This window comes from Corvus kubaryi, unplaced genomic scaffold (genome assembly GCF_017639235.1).
Source record: "Corvus kubaryi isolate FWS band 111438036 unplaced genomic scaffold, C.kubaryi_AGA036_p1.0 37357, whole genome shotgun sequence".
NCBI lineage: Eukaryota > Metazoa > Chordata > Aves > Passeriformes > Corvidae > Corvus > Corvus kubaryi.
The window spans coordinates 4,223,336-4,247,293 of NW_024581117.1; the positions used below are offsets into that span (position 1 = coordinate 4,223,336).

General features: G+C 38.0%; 1 protein-coding gene across 11 annotated transcripts in view; it reads left to right on the forward strand.

Annotated features, from left to right (window-relative positions):
• Positions 1–23,958, forward strand: part of AGTPBP1 (ATP/GTP binding carboxypeptidase 1) — a 74,599-nt gene that overhangs the window by 8,844 nt on the left and 41,797 nt on the right. For 5 of the 11 annotated variants that reach the window (XR_006016990.1, XR_006016991.1, XM_042033701.1 and 2 more), the window contains exons 1-11: positions 231–345; positions 1,179–1,296; positions 8,999–9,130; positions 10,161–10,231; positions 17,408–17,538; positions 18,062–18,129; positions 18,406–18,469; positions 18,845–18,991; positions 19,251–19,382; positions 21,233–21,326; positions 22,961–22,998. Coding sequence is in view for 9 of the 11 variants with exons in the window: in XM_042033701.1 (XP_041889635.1) it covers positions 10,200–10,231; positions 17,408–17,538; positions 18,062–18,129; positions 18,406–18,469; positions 18,845–18,991; positions 19,251–19,382; positions 21,233–21,326; positions 22,961–22,998 (706 nt within the window). In the remaining 2 variants the exon portion in view is untranslated. Of the gene's footprint in view, positions 80–230; positions 346–731; positions 751–1,178; positions 1,297–8,998; positions 9,131–10,160; positions 10,232–17,407; positions 17,539–18,061; positions 18,130–18,405; positions 18,470–18,844; positions 18,992–19,250; positions 19,383–21,232; positions 21,327–22,960; positions 22,999–23,958 lie in introns of those variants that run through there. The other 6 variants (XM_042033695.1, XM_042033694.1, XM_042033697.1 and 3 more) reach the window with 6 other exon arrangements.

Consider the following 23,958-nt stretch of genomic DNA (forward strand, 5'->3'; position numbering starts at 1 on the left):
GCCGCCGCCGCATGAGCACGGCGGGGGTGCAGCGCGGAGCCGCCGCCGTCGCCCGGCGCCCCCGCCTGAGGGCCGCGGGGTGAGTGCGGACTCCTCGCCTGCCACGAAGGCGAAGCCCCGCGGGCGGGCATCGCCTTGGGCAGCGCGGAGCGGGCCGCTGCGGGGGCAGGGCCGCGGCCGGGACTGGGGCGGGGCGGGGTTCCGCGGTGCCGGGCCCTTCGGGGCTGTGGGGCGTGTCGCTGCCGGGGACCGGTGGATGCGTGCGGGGCCGCTCGGGCACGGCGGATCTCTGCGGGAGCCGCACCCTGCGCGCTCCCGCCCGCGGAGATGGTCGCAGGCCCTACGGTAGGAGCGGTGCCTGGTTTGCGGGCCCGGCCGCCATCGGGTCTGCCCGCGGCGCGGGGTGGAGCCGCCGGAGGCACGGAGCCCCGCGCCGGCCGTACGGAGCCCCGCGCCGGCCGTACGGAGCCCCGCGCCGGCCGTACGGAGCCCCGCGCCGGCCGCGGGCCGAGCTTATCCCTGCGCTCCGTGCACGCTTCTCGCTCTGCTGCGCGGCCCTGCAGCGCCAAAGGCTGCGGGTGAGCCCTGGCCCTGCCGGCCCACCAGCGCTGCGGCTTTTTCCCCCCTGCCCCGATGGAGGGGTAACCTACCGTGGGCACTGGGTGGAAAATACGGCGGTTGGGATAACATTTGCCTCATGTGCCATGCGACTTGGCCTGCCCAACGTCTGTTTGACTTAACGCTCCGTGGGTAGGAGTTTGTTAACATTTGGGGTTTGGTTTTTATTTTTCTTTTTTTTCTTTTTTTTCTTTCTTTTTCTTTTTTTTTTTTTTTCTTTTTCCTGCCTTCTCTTGCAGGAGTGGAAATCTAGCGCAGCAAGTCTTTCTTTGTAGGTATCGGTTCAAATGCTCGACAGAGGAGGTCTGAGAAATAGGTTTCACATCGGGGTGGGGTGGTGTTTTTCTTCAGTGTAAACTGTTCTCAGGCACCGAGCTTTGTGAGATGTTTAGAAATCCTCAGCTGGCCGAACTGTTGTGGATACTTAGAGTAGTAAGCTTTCTCTAGTATGTATAGGCAGAAAGTGAATTCCTTTGTACCTGTATAGTGTAAAAAACACCATGAAACTTCCGTATAGCCTTGTGGTGTGAATGTTGATTTTTGTGTATTTGTTTTTCCAGCATTAGGAAATTAGCTCTCCAAAGAGCGTGTTCCCATGAATGACGTTCCTTTGAAGAAATACGTGTGTGCACTACCTCTATAGGTTATACTTCATGAAAAGGCTTCTCTGTTTTGCAGGTAGTTTTCAGTGTGTATTTTGTGTAACGCTGGGTGACTGGATGTTGCTCATGGGATAGCCCCACCTTTTGGTTAATCCTTCATTGATCTCATACTTATGACCAAAGAGTTTTTCTGGAAATTATACCTCATGTTGTGCGTTGTGGGTGCAAGTCTGTGTTGAAATACCTTTTTATTTCTTGGGCTGGGCGATGACAAGATAGTCTCCTTTCCTGAGACTTTCCTATTTAATGTCAAGATAATTTTAACACGTAATTTCTGATGTTTCAGTTTACTTCTGTGATTATTTTTTGTGCCAGTATAAATTAAGCAAAATACTTTTTTTTTTTTTAGTTTCATTAAAATAAAGATTCTGTCTTTTTTTTTTTTGAAAAAGAGTGGAAATTATGTCAAACCGAAGAGTAGTCTTGGTGTGTGAAGTGACACCTGATACATGTTTGTGTGAAGTGACACCTGATCTCAAGCTTAACTTTCGGTTCAGGTGTTGGAGGTGGCAGTGCTCATATTTTAGTTTTCATGTTCAGGTAGTTCACAGATTATTTTCCATATTGAAGCTTTTGAGCTTGAAAAATATTCAGTTGTCTTGACAGAAGATTTTTATTAATTGTCTTACTGCTGCTGGGAGGAACTTCGCTGAAATTAGGTGTGAGAAGTTACATGTAAAGAGAAAAAGGAGAAGGGCTCTCTGAAGTCCTTTTGACTTACGGAAGGAGTTTTCTATTTCACCTTGTGTTTAGGTTTTAGTTTAGGAAAGACATTTAGCTTGTCACTCAACAGCTTGTCAGCAGTGTGTCTCATGATTAGAAACTTCGCAGTCTTTAATATTCATGGTGATACTCTGCTAGACATAGTTGGGGATCACCTGTTTTTTGGCTCTCGATAGGTTATTTGAAACATCTCCTTGAATTCCATTATCTGTGAGCTGCTTGCTCTTAGGAGATTGCTCCTGTGATATGAATTGCTAATGTCCAAAAGCACAGAGTGCTAATCAAGTTGCACTGGCTCTGGAGTATAACTGCAGTAATTGAAGTGGTGAAACTCCTTAAACAACTTAGAGGAGAAGTCAGGTTTCTCGGAGTGAGTGTGAGAGTGCTGAACAAGGCAGCTGTTTGTGTGGATGCTTAGGAGAGATTTGTAGCAGCAGTGTATCTCTGGGTGTGTTTTCAGGCCCTGCCCACTATCCACAGCTTAACTGTCCAATATCCTGTGCTAAGCATCAAGAAGATTATGAACTATCCAGTGTGTGTCCTGGATACATGGATGATTCAGCATGGTTTTCATTTGGAATTGCAGTTAGCCGTAGAAAGACTGGAAGCAGGGGGGAGGAGGGAACACCCAAACATCCTTCCTTTCTTTTGCAACAGCTGCAGAGGCAACAGCCCTGAAAACGTCACCCTAAAACACTTAGTATATTATGAAGTACATAAGAGCTTCCTCTACATTCTTTATAAAACTTAAAATTTCTGAGAAGCAGGGTGTCCGAGGGTTTGCATACTGGAGGTAGGTAATACTGTTTCAATTGTTCCAAGTGTAATTCATAAACTAAATGGTAAAAATCAAAATTTTGAAAGTGAGAACAATTGCTGAGAGTATTATGGGTTGTTATGATTGTGTTTCTGCACACTAATGAGGTTGAAGGGTTTGGAGTATATTTGAGAGATAAATATGCAACATGGAGCCATGTTTTTGGTTTTCTTTTTTTCTTTTTCTCTTTTCTTTTCTTTTCTTTTCTTTTCTTTTCTTTTCTTTTCTTTTCATCTGGATTACAACCAGGATTGAGGGTTTGCCTTAACTCAGTTAGTGAATTGGGAAGTTCAGGTCTTTGAGTTGATTTTTTACAGACTGACCTTAACCATGAAGACAGCGTAACCCAAAGCAGCAATCACTGGGTTAGGTGCTAGAAAGCACCTCTGACATTTACCACTGTATTAAGTTTTTCCAAGAGCTGGCAAAAGTTACTAGTTTTCCAGTTCTTGTTCAGTTCTTGGTAGGGAAATGCTTAGTTTCTGCTGTGGTAGTCCTTTTCGTTCTGGCTATTTTTATTGCTTCCTTCTCCCTCCCTGTGCCATTCACCTTACACCTGATGTAAGAGTTACGCCGGCCGGGCAAGAAGGAGCTGACTTTTGCAGTATTTCTGTCAGCTTAAATCACTTAAGCTTTGAAAGTGATACTATGTGACCCTGATGACAGCAAGTTTGTCATATCTTGAAGTAACCGTATGCTTGCAATGCCAGTAACTTTCTAGGAGCTTCTTTTCAGGCAAGAAATAAAATAGTGCTGTTTTGTTTTGCTCCTTTCCCTGGCAAATGCTTTTCTTGCTTGCTTGCTTAGCTTTTTTTTTTTTTTTGGCTACTTTGTTTTTACAGTCAAGTGGATTGCTGGTAATGGCTGCATGACATAGTTGACAACCTGCTGTAAAGGACTTTGGTGCTTCAGTCTTCTGTGAAGCTTTATATATGTCATTTTGAATGTCTGATTATATGCTGCGATTTATCTAGTCACATCAAAAACTTGTCCCTTTGCTATAATGCAGCAGTGGGTAAGCTATCAGCTGACTTCTTTTGTTCCCTACTGTAAATATTTATAGCAAATGGCATGAGGGAAAGGCAGTAACTGATTTTCAGAAGTATTTTTTCTTTGACTAGTGAAGGTTGTTAGCCTTTTCATTTTGTTTTAGGTTTACAAATTAGACTGTCTTCCACCAAAAACTTCAGATAATTTTTTTCTGCTTGAAGGAGTTGGATAGTCATTAGATAAGGGATTATTTTCTGCCATTTCCACATAAAATCTTAAAATTATATCTGGAAGAAAAGTATCTCTAGTTTTTCTACTATCTTGAACAAACCTTTTCTCATGGAATAAATACTTCTAAGGTAGTTTTAGGTATATTACAGTATTTTGATGGCACTAAAAGCTTTTTGTGCTGCTGCATTTTAAGATCTTAGGAATAGATAACTGTTCTGTGTGCACTCAATGTCATTCCATCCTATTTTACAATTTAATTAAAAAACCAGCTGGTCCTGGTAATTGACTCTCTGGGCTATTGACTAGGACTTAAATTCGTATTAAACGTCTACAAAGTAAGATTCAGTATGGAGTGGGAAGTCTTTGTTTTTGTTTTCCAATGCTTGTAAAGGTTCAGGAACTGGGCTAGGAATAGTCAACTTCAGGAAACAAATTCTCACTACCACGTTAGTTACAATTCTTTATGTATATGGTTTTGTTTACTGGATTGTGATTGGGTACAATGTAGTGTTTGCCAACTTGAAACTTAACTGTGAAGCTTGAAGGATTTCCCCAGATTTTTAGGATGGTTTATAGGTAACCAAAACTTTTATGGAGTGTTCTGTGGATTGGGCTTTCAGGATATAAAGCAGTTTGTACAAATAACTCTGACATCTCTAAACAGCTTGTGAGATTTTTTTATCTAACCTTAGGTCTCATGTTTTTGTTAAGGAAATTGTTCACATGTAATAACTTTGCTAGTTTGTGTGGCTCTAAAATAGAACTTCATTCTTGAAAAAAAAACCAAAAAGCAACCCACAAGCAACCATTTTTTCAAAAAGATAGTTGTGCAAGTTGTGACTTGAGACACTGAACTGGAAAACTATATGTTAGGTATGAAAGAGTAAAGAATTAAATAGCCAGAGGAGCTACCTGTGGTATAATTGCTGAGACTTTTGCAAGTGGACAGTCCTCCTTATGGTGCAAGAGGATGAGATGGGGGAGATTGCACCACTGTATTAATAGCAGTGGCCTGTTCTTACTGCTGTCAAAGGGAGAGGATTCTGCTGTCCTGGTGAGTAATTCTTTTGTGTAGTGTTAAGTAACATACTGCTCATTTCTGTATGGTGTGTGCTATTTGTGTGGTTTTGCCGTATTTAGAATGCTGGTTATCACAGTGTTTACCTGCTTTCTAGAAGTTCTTTGGGTAGGTTGCTTTTGGTACAGAGACCATGACTCTTGCTGCCACATGTTGCTGGTTATCCTAAATTTTTGACACAGAGCTTATTCCTACAAGTGTAAATTCACTTAGGTAAATAGTCTGTTCTAGCAAACAATTTACTTCTATGTTTAAGAACATAAACCACAAGTAGTATGTTGGAATTAAGATTGCCTAGAGGACAAAGAATGAAGAAGTATTTTTATCTGGTTTTGTTTAAATGGACTTGCAAGCACTTTGAAAAAGAATATTTTGACCTATGAACAGCTTCTGAGGCTTTGGGATGTATGAAATGAGATACTATGAAAGGTGCATTTGTGTGTAATTTAATCTGCACCAAACTGGGGGAACTCACATGTGCTTCTGTGAGAGGTAAAAGTGCTTTTGGAAGCATACCCCAGAATGCAATCACCTTCAGGGTTTCAGTGTAGGTTTTTTTATGCCTAGCGTTTGTGACCTTTTTAATAATTACATGTTTTTTCAGTTCGTATCTATGGTTTCTCTATTTAATTTTTAGGTTTTTTGCGTTTCGACACTATTCTGTCACCTGGGATTTTGTATTCCTTTCCTTTTTTGCATACTAATTTGCCTTTTTTTTGGTTCTGTACCATTTAACAAAGAGTTAGCTCAGCTACTTGCTTGCACTCTCTGATAAATGAGTACACATCAAAATAATGACTTATTTGCTGCAGACTTGCTCATAGTTACTTTTTTTCACCTTTCAAATCAATAGCTCCATAATAATCAAAAGTGAAGTCCAAGCTTTGGCTTTAAAAATATTTTGGGATGCACTGAGCTTTGGATACAAAGCAAAACATGGAAATATATATATATAAAAATATGTATATGTATGTATAGATGAACAATCTTACAGGTTTTGCAGAGCTATTGTGGTCAATAAACATAAAAAACTTAAATTTTGATTTTTCTCTTGGTAAGTATAGCTTGATATGTGGTTTTAGCAACTCATCTATTTATGAAAATAAGATACCATGTTTTAATAAATACTGAACAGACTCAAAAACATGCCTTTCTATATAACAGCTTTTATTTTCCAGAAACTTATTTTCTTAAGGAATAAGAAAATAGAATATACTGCAAGTAGAACAGATGCAGTTGTATTGATAAACTTTGTATATCCACATGTGGTTTTGATTTTTCTGATTTCACTTGGAGAGAACTGTGTTTTTTGAAATGTAGTTGAAGTACTTTGCAGGAAAATCCTAGTATTAGTTCTGGAAAATTTCAGACATCTCTGGCTCTTCAAAGTAGTCTATTTTCTGGTTGTGGGTTTTTTTTTTTTTTTTTTTTTTGTTGTTGTTGTTGTAGGGTTTTTGTGGTTTTTTTTATTATTTGTTTGGTTTTCTTGTGTGTGGTAGTTTGGTCTTGCTGGTTTTTTGGGGGTTGAGAGGTTTTTAAGTAAAGAAAATGCAAAGATACTTAAAATTTTCTTAAAATTACATTTATCCTTCCAAGGCAGCCATGTTTTGTGTTAAAGTATTTTGGTCAGTTGAACATGTGAATTCTGTTTATGTAAACTGAGAATGTCCTTCAGCTTCAGTAACAGAGAGATTATCCTTGTTTTCCGTAAGAGAAAGTTTTAATAGCAGGATTTTAGCATGAAAACTCTCCATGGTTTTGAGAGTTAAGAGTTTCTGCCAGTTTCAGTGAGGAAGAAAAAACTAACATGAAAGTAGAGGTGCTGTTGCTTAAAATACATTTTTGAGCCTCAGGTGTGACATTATTGTGTGTTTAAGTTATGAGAATTTCTTTCAAGTATGATGTTATCAAAATGACAACAGAAGTGTTCAGCACTAATGTGTTGTAATGGTGACTGTGCTTTTTCTTCCTAGTGTCTAGCCTAAGCCTTCCTCTTTTCAGTTTAAAGCAATTGTGTTGCTTCTTGTCCCGTCACTACACGCCCTTGTAAAAAGTCCCTCTCCAGCCTTCTTGTAGGCCCTCTCTAGTGCTGGGAGGCTGCTCTAAGGTCTCCCCAGAGCCTTTTCTTCTCAGGGGTGAACAGTCCCAACTCTTTCAGCATTCCTCTGTATAGGAGAATTGTTCCATCACTCCAGTCATTTTTATTGCCCTGTTCTGGACTCGCTTCAGCGAGTCCACATCCTTCTTACATTGGGACCCCAGAACTTGTGTCAGTAAAATCTCCTCTGAAGCCTGTTACAGTGTCTGACCAGAATTATTGCTGCCTTGCAGAGGCTGAGCATCTTGGTATTCTTTTACTATGTATATATATATAACTTAGTATTCAGGAGGATGGAGTTCATACAAGTCCTCTGTAGGCACTCCCAGCCATGCCTAATAGACTCATCTGAATAGGAGGTCTGAATGAAACAGCGTAAGTTCATTTCTTTAGCCATTGTTTTGAGCAAAAGAAAATTGCTTTGTGATGATCCTTGCCATTTTTTAGAGTAGTTTTGTGGTTAGAGTGTTTATCCAAGAACCAGGAGTTCCATGGATTCCATGTGATTCTTACATTTCGGCAAATGCCAAAATTTCATATGAAAGGGAAATACTGGAAGGGGTATCCTCTTCCCTTTGCACGAACTTTGTCAGTAAGTGTGAAATTTATATGGTACTGAAAAGCTGGATCCACAGAGAAGGTGGCTCAGTGGCTCAGTGACAAAGAATTCACCTAGGAGTGAGGTAAATGTGCTTTTCTGAAGAGAAAGGAAAATGTGAAAATTACATGTAACTTCATGCAGGCCATTTAATTTATTGTACTGTTGATAGCATTATGACAGCATTTATTACAGTGCAGCTTTCTGATCCTGTGAAGACTGCCTTTTTCCCCTGTTTAGATGGGAGGATGGATAACATTTCTCAGGCAAGGTGAAAAGGCAGAGGGAGATTGCAGAGAATCCAGCTTTTATTGACTTGGAGTTTTACTTAGTCAACACTTCTTGCTCTCCTCTGCTTCCCTCCAACTTGAGGTGCTTTCATTTAGTTGTTGTTGGTCCTTTACAAGCAGAACTTATGTTAATTTTAAGTCTGCTCTGCTACCACTGGAAGGCAAGTGGCATTGTTTAAAATGTGTAAATTCATTCACCTTTGCCTTTAGCTTTCTATCAAGTGTTTATTCTACTATTTTCTATATAATAATAATCTATATTATTATACTATTAAAAGTTTTAAATTATTTTGGAAGTTGTATTTTTGCATTGCCTACTAAAATGTTAAAGAGAATTTTTTTTTACTTTAGTATGCATAGATGTTCCACCACAACCCTCTGGATAGCCGCTGTGTGCATTTCTCTTTTCCTTTTTTCCCTGCTTCTTCTCATTGGTTGTTGGTTTTATTGGGGGTTTTTTGGTTGTTTTTGGTGGGGTTTTTTTTTTCTTTTGTTCTTGTGCTTTTTCTTTTTCACTTGACTTTTCCTCTTGACCTGGAGCATCAGTGAGCACTTTAGTGCTTACTGAAATACTTTGTGGTGAATTTAGACCAACAAAGACCTTGCAGTCTCAAGATGGTTCAGCTCAGTAGCTGGCTCCACTTGTACAGCGGTTCAGTACACAATAATATGTAGACACTATTGGCACTGGCAGACTGTTCATCATCTGCGTGACAGCAGGTCATACTTTTGCTGCAAGCAAAACAGCACTTGGCTACTTGAATCCAAGGGTCTAATTTCCACCCAGTAAGACCTGCAACCTGGCTGGAATAATCCAGACTTTATAATTCATTAAATTGTCAGTAATGTGGTGAACACAGCTCTTCTCTTGTAACTATTTATTTTCTTTAAAGGCTTTCCAGATTGTTTACACTTGAAGGGTACTTGGACAAACCTGGGACACCTGTTAACTTGAGTCAAGCTGGAATTCTTGTGAAAAGTTAAACAGTTTCTTCCTGGCTGCTGGGACAAGAGTCTGCTTTCAGGTAAATCTGGAAATAAGCTTGCTTCATACTTCATCTGCTTTAGGCTTTTAGCAGTTGTGGAGTTGAATTTACCAGTAATAAAAACCTGATTATTTTTACATGCTGAACAGTAAGGATTTTTGAGAGGTTTTACACATTTCTTTGGGAAGAAGGGGATGGCGATCAGCTGTGTGTGTGTAGTTGGCTGAATTTCTTGCCTGCATTTTGCAAGAGAAGAGGTGCTTTATCTTACTCATTCTCAGCACCAATATCTTTGAACATCCATTTTCCCCTTTTCTTTGTCTTCTACCTTTATACTAGCCATTGTGCTCTTGGAGGACAGGTTTTTTCACAGTGGGAGTATTTGTTTGTCATTCATAGTAGATCTCAGATGGAAGTACTGGTGTTCAGTTAATGGTCCTGTAGACTGCAACCTTAATTGCTTGGAGGCACCATTTGAGGAAGCCGTGTGCCCTGAGGACACTATGTCCTTAAATGGATAGGAAAATTGAGTCCTTGGCACGATATAGTTTCTGTCCAAGGAATGTATTCAGGTCTTGCTTAAATAAGAACACCAAATACTCCATGTTTCTCGCTGTGCCTCTAGTCTTAGTTATTCTGTAGATATTTAAAATGGCAGTCAGAAATCAGTATGTTGTGGCATCTCACAGTATTGTCAAGTAGGTTTAAAAAGTGTATTTACTGGCTTCAGCAAAAGCTTTACTTGATATAATTCTGTCATTGACAGGAAAATAATGTCTAGTAAATGACTTACAGAAGTTTCTATTTTATTGTAATAGGACTTTCTGAACTTCGGTAGGCCTGAATTATAATGCAGAATCATACTCCATACTTAGAATGCAATAGTTTATTTTAAAAGCTGGATCAAATAGTATGAAGGGAGAAGAGCTTGTGACAGTGTGGAGAAATGCAATCAGTGTGAATTAACTTATTTAGCATTTTGAGTGCAGGGACATTCAGTATGGTGGCAGCCTTTAATCTTTAAAGAACAAAAGATGTTGATAATATGCAGTTGTTTAATATCTTACAGGTTATCAGAGATGGTGATTTGAAGAATCATATTTCCGATATGAACAAAGTAAAAACATCATCTGAAAAAAGGTAAATTTAAAACTGTAGTCACCTCTTAACATCAAGCTATTAGAGATTTGTGAAAAAACAGTCTTTCTCTTAGTAAGAAGATAAGTAAAATGGATCTGTAGTATGGATATGTAAGTTGATGTCCTGAAAAATCAATGGAGTCAGTACTGATCAGCACAAAGTAACTTCAAATTTAATAAATAACTTTTTAAATCTAAGTTTTTAGTTAGTGTTGGGCATGTTCATATATAAAGTACCTATTAAATTTAATTGAAAATTTAATTAATTTAATGATTTTATGCACATATTAGCAAACCACAAAATTATTTCTAATGAGGGAATTAAAGAAGCAATTTATAATACTGTGTAAGAAGCCATGAATTTGTCATAAGATGTGTGTCATTCTGCAACAATCCTCCAATCCAACACATAGCTAGGACAAACCAGAGTAGTATGCAGAAGATGTCAGGTTGAAAAGTTGTGTTTGTTATTTTCGTGTGAACTTGTTTCAGCAAGCATTTGAGAAATCTGTGAAATTATCTCTGGAAGGCCGTTAAGCATCAGGCAACCAATTAAAGGCTTGCAATCTTACTTTTTTCTTAAGGTAGCACAGATTAAACCAGCTTGTTAAATCAAACAATCTAATCAGACTTTAAAAAGTAAAGCAAAGTTGGCAGTTTTGGCTTCAGTCTTAGTTTTCTGAAGTACCAGTTATTTTCTATGTGAGCAGGTGAATTTTTGTGAAGAATTTGCTCTACTGTGAATTGTGTCTCTATCTTGGGATCTATTTAAAATGCAAATTTAAATTCTTGTATGTGGAATCATCCTTACTTTTGCTGACTTTGGGTGGAACAACTGGGTATCAGACTGGTTGGTCCTGTTTTTGTGAGGGGTAGATAAAAAGAAATGGTAAAAGTCTCTTATGTTTTGTTCTTGTGGTAGATTAGTCCCTTAGGCATTATGATAAGCAAAGCAAGCTCTCTGTCAGCAATGAGTGTTCTTGAAAATACTACAAATTATAATGCATAAAATATGCTATCACAAAGAATATTAGGTGTTTGCAGATTGGCTACTTAAGTGCCATTTATTCTTCTTTACTTATAGAGACAAAATGGAAGTTTCCATCCCTGCAATTCAAAACAGTTGTTCCCTAAGTCATGAATAAGTTATGGTGACTCTGTGTACAGAGACAGCTGTGAACTAATCAGAAGTATCAGCTCTCTAATGATTACTTGCTAACTGTGGAAGTGGTTGAGAAAAAAAAGGTAGTTTGAAATTATTTGCATTGGAATAAAATCAGAACAAGCTCATGAGAAGCCTGCCTGTTTTAAAATAGGGTTTAAAGGCTCACTGCACCGTGCCAAAATACAGATCTATTTACCGTGGGGGAAGAAGGAACTCCCTTATACATCAGTGTGCTGGCTGACTGCAAACAGCAGTTTCAGAGGAAGCAGGTACCATTGAGAAACTGATGACATCCTTCATTTGACTATTCTATTTTGTAAGGCTTCTTGCAAGGTGAATACCCAAAAACCATTCCAAGATAATTGAATTTTTGTGAGCAGCCATGGCTTAAGAGTTTTCTTTCTCATTTTGAGTAGAGACATAGCAAGCTACGAAGATGTGTTTTAGCCTATGTGTAGTAAAAGTGGCATGTAGTGAGTAATGGAGGATTGTGCATCTTGCACTTCTTCATGATCAGAGTTTGAATGCTTAAATCTTTTGGGAGTGAAAGAAATGTCCATGTAGTGAGGAATATTTATTTGAAAAGATGTTTTCTTGTTGAGGAAGTTCTCTTCCAAATGTGAAGCCCTGAAGTCCTCTGTTCCTCGCTGTCTGGGGCATGCTTCCGTATTTATTATCTACTTGTAGCTTTCCTGACCAGAAAAGGAGGAAAGCCACAAAGCTCTCTGGTTAGTTGAGTCATGTTGTAAGTTTTGGCAACAGTTGAGATACGGACATGGGTGTTCAATGCTTCCTTTTTGCAAGCAAAGTGGTGATGTGGGGGGCATTTTGAACTGCAGCACTTGAATGTGGGATGAAGAGGGAGCTTCCTGCTTGTGGTGACATGAACTGTACTGGATCAAGTAAAGTAACCTTCACCTCAAGATGCTTAAAGAAAGTGTAAATCTATCCCAGAATAATAATTATTGGTTATCTTTGGACAGAGTAGAGCACTGACTGGATACCAGATCAGTGATAGTTGATGACTGTCAGAAGGAAATGATGCGCAGTTTATTTCTGGATGTGCTCTCTCTGTTTCTGGTTACAGCTAATGGTGGGAAATATTCTGGTTTTTCACTAATGATCTATAAGAGAAGAAAGTTACTGTTAAAATTACAGGCAATTTTAAGCTGGAAAGATCTTCAGAAGTACTGAAGGACCAAATTATTTCAAAATACTCTTGTGAAATGCAGAAAACGGTTAACAATATTTGAATATGTGCAAGATATTGTGCTTAGAGAGATACGTCACTGGAATGGATAAGGGCCAGTTGTATTTGTAGCAAGAAGTGCCAGAAATGTCAAGATTAAGCTTCTGGATGAAAGCCTTTCAATTGAAGGGATACAAAGTGTTAGAATGAGATTGCCTTATTGAATCATCTTTGAAGGTCATCAAGGACTGATTTGGCATATATGTGTCATGAGGAACAGCTCTGGTGTTTATCCAGATCTGAAGAGAATAGTTTTTATGCTGTTAGGAAGTTTCTCCTGGTGCTCTTTAGTCATGTTTTTTAGTAAGATAATAGAAACTCTATGTACCCCTCAGTTACAGAGTGCTCTTGTGAGAAGGCTTTAGAATGGATGGGGTGAAAAATGTTACTCCTAGTAACAAGAAAATCTTGTGGGAAAAGTAGTCTCATACTCTCTGTTGCCCTCCAGCATCAGTGACAAGCTCAGGCACTCACTGCAGCTGGAGACCTGGACAGCTGCATGTCGGTGTGTGAGGTCAGTCTGAATCATCTCATTCCTTCTGACAATGGCTTTTGACTGAGTAGAAACCATAGTTAGCCCATAGTTCGATGGGTGATGACTCAAATTTATATTATATCCAGTCAGAATTCGTGGGAGTGGCCTGCATTGCATTTGTACCAGTTTGACCCCAGGTTTCCCTTAGCAGAGTCTCAGATGTCTCATTCTCCAAACCGATTTATTCATGGTGCGGTAACACAGAAACAGCTTGAGCTGGTGTCTCTGAGGAGTGACCACCAGCAAAGGAACCCCTGGGCTTTTAAGCCTTCCCAGTCCAAGCATGGGAAAGTCTTAGCTGTTCCTCCTGACTCTTCAGCTCCTGCTGTGTCTCTGTGTCTGGTAACCATGAAAGTCTGGCCACAGTCTTCAGGGTATTCATTTGAGGTTCTGCAACATCAGCAGCTTGAGAGAAAACATGCCTCTGACAGAACAGAGTTAATTCTGTCTTTTTGTTGTTGTGGGATTTAAAATGCTGAATTCTGTGGTGCCGCTCTGTTTTGGAGAAATGTCTTCTAGATTTGGATGCTGAGTGGTTCATTGGTCAAAACATACATGTTTGCATTACAAATACGAGAGAGTCTCATTACAGCTTGGGCTTGCATTTTGTTCTGAGGTCAAATGGGTGGTCACAGCAGTATTACTGACACTGCTCCTTTATGTCTGGCTGGCTGCCGTAATTCCTGTCCTATGGTCTTTTTGCTGTACGGTGCAGGCATTGAAAACTGTCAAAAAGTTCTATAACCACTATGTATATTAGTGTAGAATATTGGTAAATAAGACTATAATTCTTGTTTTAAGAAGAAAGCTCAGCCATAACTTAAGAGGAAATCAAGACTTTAATTTGTATTTCAGCATTGGCTGGTGTTAATTTTCAAGGATGCTTTATTATGTATGCTGAAGACATGAAGTATAGTTAGCTGTATTTATGTTGGAAGACTTTATACAAGATGAATATCTTTCTAAAGATATCTTTGCTGTAATAAGCACTTATTGCTGTTGATAGAAGTTCTCTGCCCAGGAGGAGATTATAACAAAAATCTTAGAACTTAAGTTGTTACACCACCCAGTACTGAGAATGACTTACCCTACCTAAACCTTTTCAAGCTTTTATTAACTATGGAGAAATTATGTTAGGTGCCAGTTTCTTGTACATGGTAAATTGCTTCCATGTGTCAGTGTTTCTTGAATTTTCCAGGGTGCAGCCATCAAAAATCAGGTTTGCTCTGACATTTTAATGCCTATAAATGAGTTTTATCTTTGCAAAAACTTTTTTAAAAAAACTTGTCGTTATTATTCCTGAGCATCAACTTTGCTTTCTTGAGTTGTTTTCAGCTTTCAAACTACATTAATTTCATTGTGAGACCAATGATGTACCACAGTGGAAGTGATATGCACACACACAAGTTGAAGCAGCAGTTCTGTTACACATTGGCTTATATGTGGGTTGGCTGGACTCTTACTTGTTTTGGTTGTGGAACTGGTGAAGATATAATCCTATATAAATTGGTCAATTTGTGTATTGGATCAACATAGCTCATGGATTTCATTACAATCTTGGGTTAATTTTGGATCATTTAAAGTTCAGTGGATAAACAGAGAAGGAGAAATAAGCAAAACAAAGCTTATGCAAATAATAATGGGATCATACTATTGCACCTGGTGTTGGATGATGAGAAAGGATTGGAGTGATTATGCTTTACTTACGCAAGGAAATTAATGTTTCAGCACCCAAGACAAATTTAATTTAGATTAAAAAAAGTACTTTGAGATCAAAGTCTAGCAAATAGCTGAGAAGGTGATATGCTTACTTCACTATATAAAATGACTTATATTTAAGAGCTATAATTAATATAGCCATTTCTTATTCCTGATGGTATCAGCTTGTAAGTATCAGCTGTAATCTGAAATTGATTTTTGGCTCTGCTTCTCATTTAGATGTCAGTGTGGAAAAGTGAGAGTGATGGAAGCAGCTTCTTGTGCAGCTCTTACATCCGTTTGCTTTCTTGGCAGTATAACTTTTGCCCTCAGCTACCTTTTTCCCTTGATTTTAACGTATTAGCCGAGTTAGCTGTAAATGTGAAACCTTTACGCATAAGTAAGATATAAATCAAGGGGTAATAATTTCTTATTGTTATAAACAAAACTGACTATATTTATAAAACTAGTGTTGTAGACTTTAGTTTTATTATAGATAGAGCAATGTGTGTGTAAAATGAATTATTGGTGATTATTGTAGGACTCTAATGTTAGGAATGAAAACCCAAGGTAGTTAATTCACAGACATCACAATTTCTTGTAGCTAATTGCATGACTACAATTAAGATGTTTTAATTGTAAAAAAAAAAAAAAATTAAACATCTGTTTAAAAATTACTGTCATGTGGGAATGTGAATCTCAAAACTATTCTGAATAATTGTTATGATCTAAAGTAGAGAACAAATAAAACAGTTTCTAGGCTGACTCTGTTTAGAATACTATAAATACTTAGAGCAATTCTTTCTTTGTAATCTACCTCTCTATATGTATGCCTGGATTGGTGTCTTACACTAAAATACATTTTCAAGGCTATTTTTTGTTGGCAGGTATACTGGGTTTGCTTGCTGGTTTTGGTAGCAGGGGTGTGGCTGCAGGGGTGGTTTCTGTGAGAAGCTACTGGAAGCTTCCTCTGTGTCCAGCAGATCCAATCCCTGGTGGCTCCAAAGACAGACATGCTGCTGTCCAAGTTGGGGCCAATTAGAAATGGTGGTTACACCCCTGTGATAATACATTGAAGAAGAAAAAAAAGTTGTGGCACAGTTTTAACTGAGGCCAGAGAAGAGTGGAGTGAGAACATGGGAGTGGAACAACTCTGCAGACACCAGGGTCAGTGGAGAAGGAGGAGGAAGACATCCTCCAGGTGCCAGAGCTTAGATTCCCCTGCAGCCCATGGTGCAGCCCATGGTGAGGCAGCTGTGCCCCTGCAGCCCATGGGGATCCACAGGGATGCACAGACCTACCCACAACCCACGGAGGAGCCCCAGGCTGGACCAGATGGATGCCTAGAGGAGCCTGTGACTCCATGGAAGATCTGTGGAGAGAGGGGCCCTGCTCCCAAGCTGGAGCAGCCTGTCTATGAAGGACTGCACCCTGTGGAAGAGTGACCCACGCTGCAGCAGTTTTGGGAGGACTGCTGTCCGTGGGATGGACTCACACTGCAGCAGGTCACAGAGAGCTGCTGCTTGTGAGATGGACTCACACTGGAGAAGTTCATGGAAACTTGTCTCCTGTGGGAGGGACCCCATGGTGCAGCAGGGGAAGAACTCCTCTCCCTGAGCAGTGGGAGAAGCCTCAGGTGCTGAACTGACCATAACCCCCATTCGCTGTCTCCCTGTGCCGCTGGGGTAGGAGGTAGAACTGGGAAGGTGGGAGGCGGGGGGGAAGGTGTTGTTAGGGCTTGTTTTACTTCTCATTATCCTGCTCTGATTTTGTCAGTAATAAATTCACTTCGTATCTCTAAGTTGAGTCTGTTTTTCCCATGACAGTATTTGGTGAGTGATCTCTCCCAGTCCTTATCTCAACCCATGGACCTTTTGTTAAAATTTCTTTCCTCTTTACAGCTGTGGAGGGGAGTGAGTAAGTTGCTTTGGTGGGTGTGTGACCTGTGGCCAGCATCAACCCATGATGACAGGCCAAAATACCCTTGTATTCAAAATTAATCCAAACTTGGATGGTAACTTTAGAAACCTTCCTAAGTTTTTTTTCTTCAAAATGGTGTTCTTTTTCTTCAGCTGGTATGTGCTAGTTTGCTCACGTCACTAATGACTTTATTTTCTTCCTTTTCTGAAATGCCATCCTGTGAGATCAGCAGTCTTTTGGACTGTTGGTAGCCAGTTCTTCCTTGAATGGCAGGTTCGACAGGATATCCTGTCACTTAACATAAGTTATTAAATATAAGTTATTGTAGATGACATAGATGAGCAGCATTCGTACCTATAGCTGCATTTTACTTGCTGCAACTGATTCCCTGTTCACAGTTGCTCTTGGAGATGCTGTTACATACAATTAGTTTGTTGCAGTGCAGGCTTTGCAAAATCTGTAAATTTGCCAGAATTGAGAATTAAGACTGTTTTCCAATACAGATAAAATATGAAGTGCATTAGCCACACCCATTCCTCTAGCATCAAGTTTGTGTTGTTAGGACTTTTTTTTCTCTGATTTAGATGGAAAAATTATATCTTTCTTGTAGTGTTTCTGCCAGTTCTCGGACTGTATTCCTGCTGTCACAGCTGGAGAAGATCAATTTGGACTCTGTATTAGGAGCATCAGACAGTGCCAGATATGTTACCTCAAAGATCCTTCATCTGGTTCAGAGTCAAGGTAATTATCTAAGCTTTGTGGTTTTAGTAGTTTCCGTTTTGACCCTTCCTTCCTGTATCTCCCTTGCTGGACTTCAGTTTTTGCTTAGTGAACTTGGTTATCCATCTGTTTTTGTCACTGATTGTTAGAAGCATTTGTTTAAGACTATGTTTAATGGATCTAGTATAGCATTGGTAGTGCTGAGTCCATTTTGTATTGTTAAATAGCTGTAACGTAAGTAATAATTCACTTTGTACGTATATGTGTCTGTGTGTATATATATATGAAAAGTAGAAATATCTAGAAGGGAGCTTTCTTACTGGTGTTTTTCTTTACAGTTTTTTTTCCTAGGCCATCACAAGATTGTTGAACAATTGAAAACAAAAATTAGTTTTAAAATTGCTGGAGTCTTTACTTAGTTTTATATACATATATGCAGTTTTTAATAGCTTTTATTATTTGCAGTGTAGATTCTCTTGTCAATTTGTAGATGATAACGTGTTTTTTTTCCGCAAGCCAGTATTGGTCTTCTTCTCATTGACAGAAAAAACCAGGAAGGAGATGACTTCTAAGGGCTCCACTGGAATAGAAGTTATCCTGTCAACCCTAGAGGTAAAATCTTTTAGTTTTTGTAGTTATGGGTTAATAGCAGTTTTGCATTTTATCATTATGAAATGTATATATTTATTAGTATATTTGTGTTATGAAATATGTTGTTATCCTATGGAGCCTTCAAAACTTGTGTTGGTCTGTAATGAATAGATTTAAGTAACCTACTTGTGAATTTTTCTCCCTTATATTTATATTTAGATATCCTCCTAGCTTTAAGTATCTAAACCATTGTATTAAATTGCTATATTAAGCACAGATCTCTCTTTTTTATTGCAGAATACAAGAGATCATCAAACTATTGTAAATATATTGAATATTCTCATTGAGGTAGTCTCAGTTGGTAAGTTTTTATTAAGGAGTGATATATGATTGTATTGATGCATACTTTTTCAGATTTTTTTTTTTGTTTTGGCTAGTTACTTTTTATTGTTGTTGGGTTTTTTGTAAATTATCATTATTTTGGCTTTTGTTTGTTGTTGTTTGCTGAAGCATATTTATATGCAGAATTAAAAGAATCTAAAGACTGAAGTTACCTTTCTAATAATCCTACACAATAATCTGTGTTGCTGTAAGTCTAAGTCCAGCATGTCCTTGCATAGTGCAGTCACATATAAAGAAAATATTGCTGTTCTGAAGACTAACTTCATGATAACCTTATCTTAGATATTTAGTTGTTCTTTGGCTTTAGACATGTCAGTTCAATTTTAATTTCTAGGTGGTGGTCGGAGAGCAAGTGTCATAGTCACCAAAGGAGGGACACAGATCTTGTTACAGCTGCTTTTGACTGCTAGCAAAGACTCTCCACCAAATGAAGAACTAATGGTGCTTCTTCACACTCTTCTTGCAAAAATTGGTCCAAAAGGTGATATTATGGCTTAAGAATTGCAGTTTTATAGGTGAAACTTAATAAAAAAAAAATTTCTGTTATTGTGTAAGCATCAACATACTCAGAATTGGTAGAGAAGAGGAAAAAGGAGGAGTAAATTAGGGGGGAGGAAAGAATGGTGAAAAGTAGATTAGCAGAGTTGACATTAGTAGAAGGAATTCAGTCATTTAACTTCTATTTTTTTAGTAGTAATTTCAAAATTACTGTGATTGGTCTTGTATTTCTTTGATGTCAGACAAGAAGATTGGCATGAAAGCAAGAATAAATGGTGCCCTAAACATATCACTGAATTTAGTGAAGCAGAATTTGCATAACCTCAGGCTAGTATTGCCATGTCTTCAAGTATTAAGAGTTTATTCAACCAACTGTAAGTATTGCAGAAAATTATTTTCTTTCCTATGTGAATAAAGCTTTTTATCTAGATGAGGTTAAATACCAACTCTGAGTGCTTGTTTAATGTTAGTTATTTAAACTACTTTTTTTCTGAGAATTTTCTTTTTATATACTCAAAATGCTTAATTCTATAAAAATATTTTTTTTAACCAGTGCTATTGGATGTGTGGAATTCGAGCCATCTAATTTGCATAAATGCTGTTGTTTAAAGCTCTGAACCAGAAATGGTAACATTTTTCTTGCAGAAGCAAGAGTTAGAGTTAAATAATTGTTCTCTTTATTATTCATTCTCATGTTTTTTGTTTCTGGTATTTTAGTTATTTCTTTATTACCAATTTAAAACTTGGTTCACACAGAAAATATTTTAATTTAACCTAATTACTTGTTAATTTAACCTTTTCCTTACTCCTTTTGCTCAAGAGCTCCACTCTCCACTATTGGGCTAATATTCTTCCACAAGAGCCTAGTTGTTTGGGCTGGCAGTAGGAAGTTGATGAAAATAGTGTGGTTCTTACTGTATCTCTACTGTCAGTTAGATGCTCTTAATTTTTTTCATTTGAGCTCGAAATGGTTGTTATATCCTCTTATTTAAGTGCAAGAAGTTGAAAATGTGGCCATGTTCCCCCCAGAGAATTGAATTGGTGATCTGTAAGATTATGTTTTCAGGTCATTCACATGAGCAGCTATAATTCACAAAGCCCTAATACTTTCAAAATGTGGAAGCTTTATTTCTGTTGAGCTGTCTGATAATGAGGTAAAATTCTTCTAAGCTGAAAAGTTTAATACAGATAGTTACATTAGTTGCATGGCTTATCTGAAAACTTCCTTGATCCTGAAAATGGGACTGAGTCTCTAATTCTTAGACTTCTTCTTAGATCAATTCTATTTTTCTGTATTCCTCACTCCTTATAAATAGAAAAATTAGTAGTTCATAATATTCTGATGAGTAGTACTTCTTAAAGTTGGTTTTCAGTTATTATTAGAGTAAGTCCTAACTTTACTTAGATTCTGGTATGATGTTGCTGCTAATGATGATGAAATTGCCACTTGGGTTCATGTACTAAATTCTGCACTAATAACAGTATTTATTATATTGAAGTAAATTCTTAGCTGCTCTCTTCCTACTTTGTTAGGAGTACATATTGCTAAACTCAGTCAGGAATGGAATTTCTGTGCCTGTTTTAGCAGTTTGTATTTTCAGTTGCCTGTTGGACTTCAAACATATACTTCAAGTTCATATTTCTCTAACATAGGTCTTAGCATAATCTCTTTTCATTTGCTCCCTTTCAAATAGATTTTTTTTATAATTTTTTTTCCCAAGAGCATATATTCGTAACATGTTGCTCAGGAAAGCTATACCAATTCGAATTTTTGAATTTTATAGCAGACTCTTGGATTTCAAGTCCTGTTGAATATACCTGCTTGTCCAAATACTGAAGGATAGTAGCAAGTCACAGAACCTATTTTAGAATTTTAGAAAACTTGCTGTTCCAATAAAGTGTGAATTTCTATAAAGAAAATTCTTTTTGTTTTGTATCTTAGTAACAAAGAAAGCAGAAGCCTGCATTGGAAGCAGTACATGATTTTATTTGTAAAGTAATAATGAAGTTTTGTTCTTTTCCAAGTTTTATCAGGATTGGATTGTCATGCTAATTACGTGCAGAGCAGTGTCTGCTTGTCACTGTATGTCATAAAGGACAAAATTGTCTATAATTTTTTGTACTTCAGAATTAACTTGTGTGAATTTTAGTTTTGAGTATATTGACTTTTTTCTTTTGCATTTCTTACTACATTATCTTCAAATGGATTGCTTTTAACTTCCAGCTGTAAATGCAGTATCTCTGGGAAAGAATGGAGTAGTAGAACTGCTGTTTAAGATCATTGGCCCTTTTAGTAAAAAGAACACTAGCCTTATGAAGTAAGTAAGGTTTCTTTAGTATACTATATGGTAAAACCTTGTACATGTTTTCAATACTTACTTGTAAATGAAAAATAATACTGGAGAAATCAAATGCAATTAATATTTGAAGGTTAAAGTGAAGGGAAATGGGAAGGAGTACCACAAATATGACAGATTTTAATTTCCCCCAGTAGAGTAACACAAAATACTTGAATGTCTAGTTGCAGTACTGGTAAAATAATATACGTTATTTTTTGTCTCTAATATTCCTGCATGGAAGCTGTACAGCGGTTAACTCCAAATCATAACAAACAGATCAAGACAATCCCATCATTTTTCAGTTTGTTTCTACAGCACCAGCCTGACAGAGTTCACGAGCATTTGGACACTGCCCTCAGGCACGTGGTGTGACTCTTGGGGATGGTGCTGTGCAGGGACAGGGATTGGACCCGATGATCCTTGTGTGTTCCTTCCAATTCAGCATATTCTGTGATCTGCTTTGTGCTTTTAGCGTGTCACTGTCTGTTTTATTTGGTAATAGAATTTTCTTTTTGTTTTCCTGCAAAGTAAATAGACAACCAGAGCAAGATCATAAAACATAGAATAGGAAGCCCCATCAGTATCTCTCTAGTGGGCTATTGTGTTGAAAAAATTAAAATTCACTGTGTAGCTGAAAGTGATGACTTTAGAGTCTTGCTCTGGTGGTGGTAGATTTTGGGGTTTTTTGTTTGGTTGTCTTTTTTTGATTAGGGTTGGGTTTTTGGGGTGAATTTATAGTAAAAAAAATAGCTAAGTGGATGTAACTGAAGATAATCCTTTCCTTATATACTTTACCTTTTTGAAGTACATACCTGCGGAAAACTAGTTTTTTCATCTGGTTAGTGAAGTAATAATCTCATATTGTGCATATTCTAACTTAGTTACGAAAGAAATAGTTTGGTATTTGTGAAAGAAAATCTGGTATTTGTGGTCACAGGAGTAGTGTTCTAAAAACATGTCCTGCTCCTTTAAGGCCCAGCTAAAATTCCACATATGAATGTACTATTCTATGATGTGACTAATCATGATATCCTTGTTTATGGTCTAAGATCAGGTGCATCAAGTCCATCTTCACAAAGTGGGGAAAAAAAAGTATGTATGTTTGTAGTTGCACAGTTGAATTGAGAGAAAATCTTTGGGTACAAGAAAAATGCTCACTGTCTTGTGTTGTAGTACAGATTGATGGGTATTGGTTCTCAGTATATTCATATACTGCTGGTATTGACCTACAGTTTTCTAAAATAATATCCTTTACTTTGTGGAAGTACTTGTTCTGCTGATAACGAAGACATTAATTTCAGAATATCACAACCAGTGAGTGTTGGTCATAAACATACGTTATCAGAGTATTTTTGCAAAAGCTGGAAGTTTGTATAGCCATTGCACTGATAGTTTTAAGTTTTGTCATCAGACTTCAGATATAACAGAGATATATACAGTCTTCTAGTAAAGTAAAATATACAAGTGAAGTCTGTGCTACAGTGCATCCAGGAAAACATGAGGCTAGACTCTTTGTAAGTCTGTTAGCAGTAAATTTTTTGTATAGTTTTACAGTGTTGTAGATTAAGCTTGCTGGTTGGTTGCTGTTTTGACTTTTCTTGTTATGTTGACAGGGTTGCTTTAGACACACTTGCTGCCTTGCTAAAATCAAGTAAGTGTTTGACTACAAGAAACTGTCTACTTGAGCTATATATGGGGGTGTGTGTATATATTGACAGAGTAAAACTAAACATTAAGTTGGTGGCCAAAACAAAAATAAGGCTAGGAAACCGAGAAATAAGTTTCCTCTGGAAAGGCTGCACTGCTTCTGCAGAACAGATCTGGATCCAAGGTGGAGAAATACATTTTTACATTCACCCACCTCAGCCCTTCAGTAATGGATGTCTATAGCTTAACTCCTGTGCCTCTTTTTCACATATATATCTGAAAATATCTGTTGGATTGCTAGGGAGAATACAGGTATTCTTCAGTACCTTCCTGAGTAATTAGGGCTTGGGTCCTGGCAACAAGTCTGTCAGTGATGCTCATGAAGTGGAATTAAAAACCAGTGGTGTGTTTCCAGACATCAGCTGTCTCAGCCAGCAAGAATTGATCCTCACAAATGTCATCTTTTCAGATTTTGAACCAGCATTGTAACTAGCAAGGAATTAACTAATTTTCTCCAAATACTTGTATTAAAGTGACAGCATTCCTAGTAGTTTTAGTGGCGTTGGATAAGAATTGTGGTATGACTGTGGATACAAATATGTGGCTAGCAAGAATTTCTCTTGCTTCTTTCCACTCCCGTGAGATACTTTTCTCTCTCATGGAAGATATTAGCAGAGTTCTATAAGCTATGAACACCTGTGACCTTGCAAAGCTTTGTTTATGGTACAGTAGAAAAATACTTTGACAATGGATGTTTTAGGATTTTAGCCAACCACCCCAAGGGGTGGCTGATCCTTTGACCAATTAGACTATGCAGGAAAAAGTCTATAAAAGAGTTGTAAAGTAATTAAATAAATGAATCTTGCTGCACAATTCCTGCCTGCTGGATCTCTCTTCTCCTCCATACCACTGCGGGATACCACGACAGTGTGACTAGTTTTGCAGAAAACCATTTCACACAAAT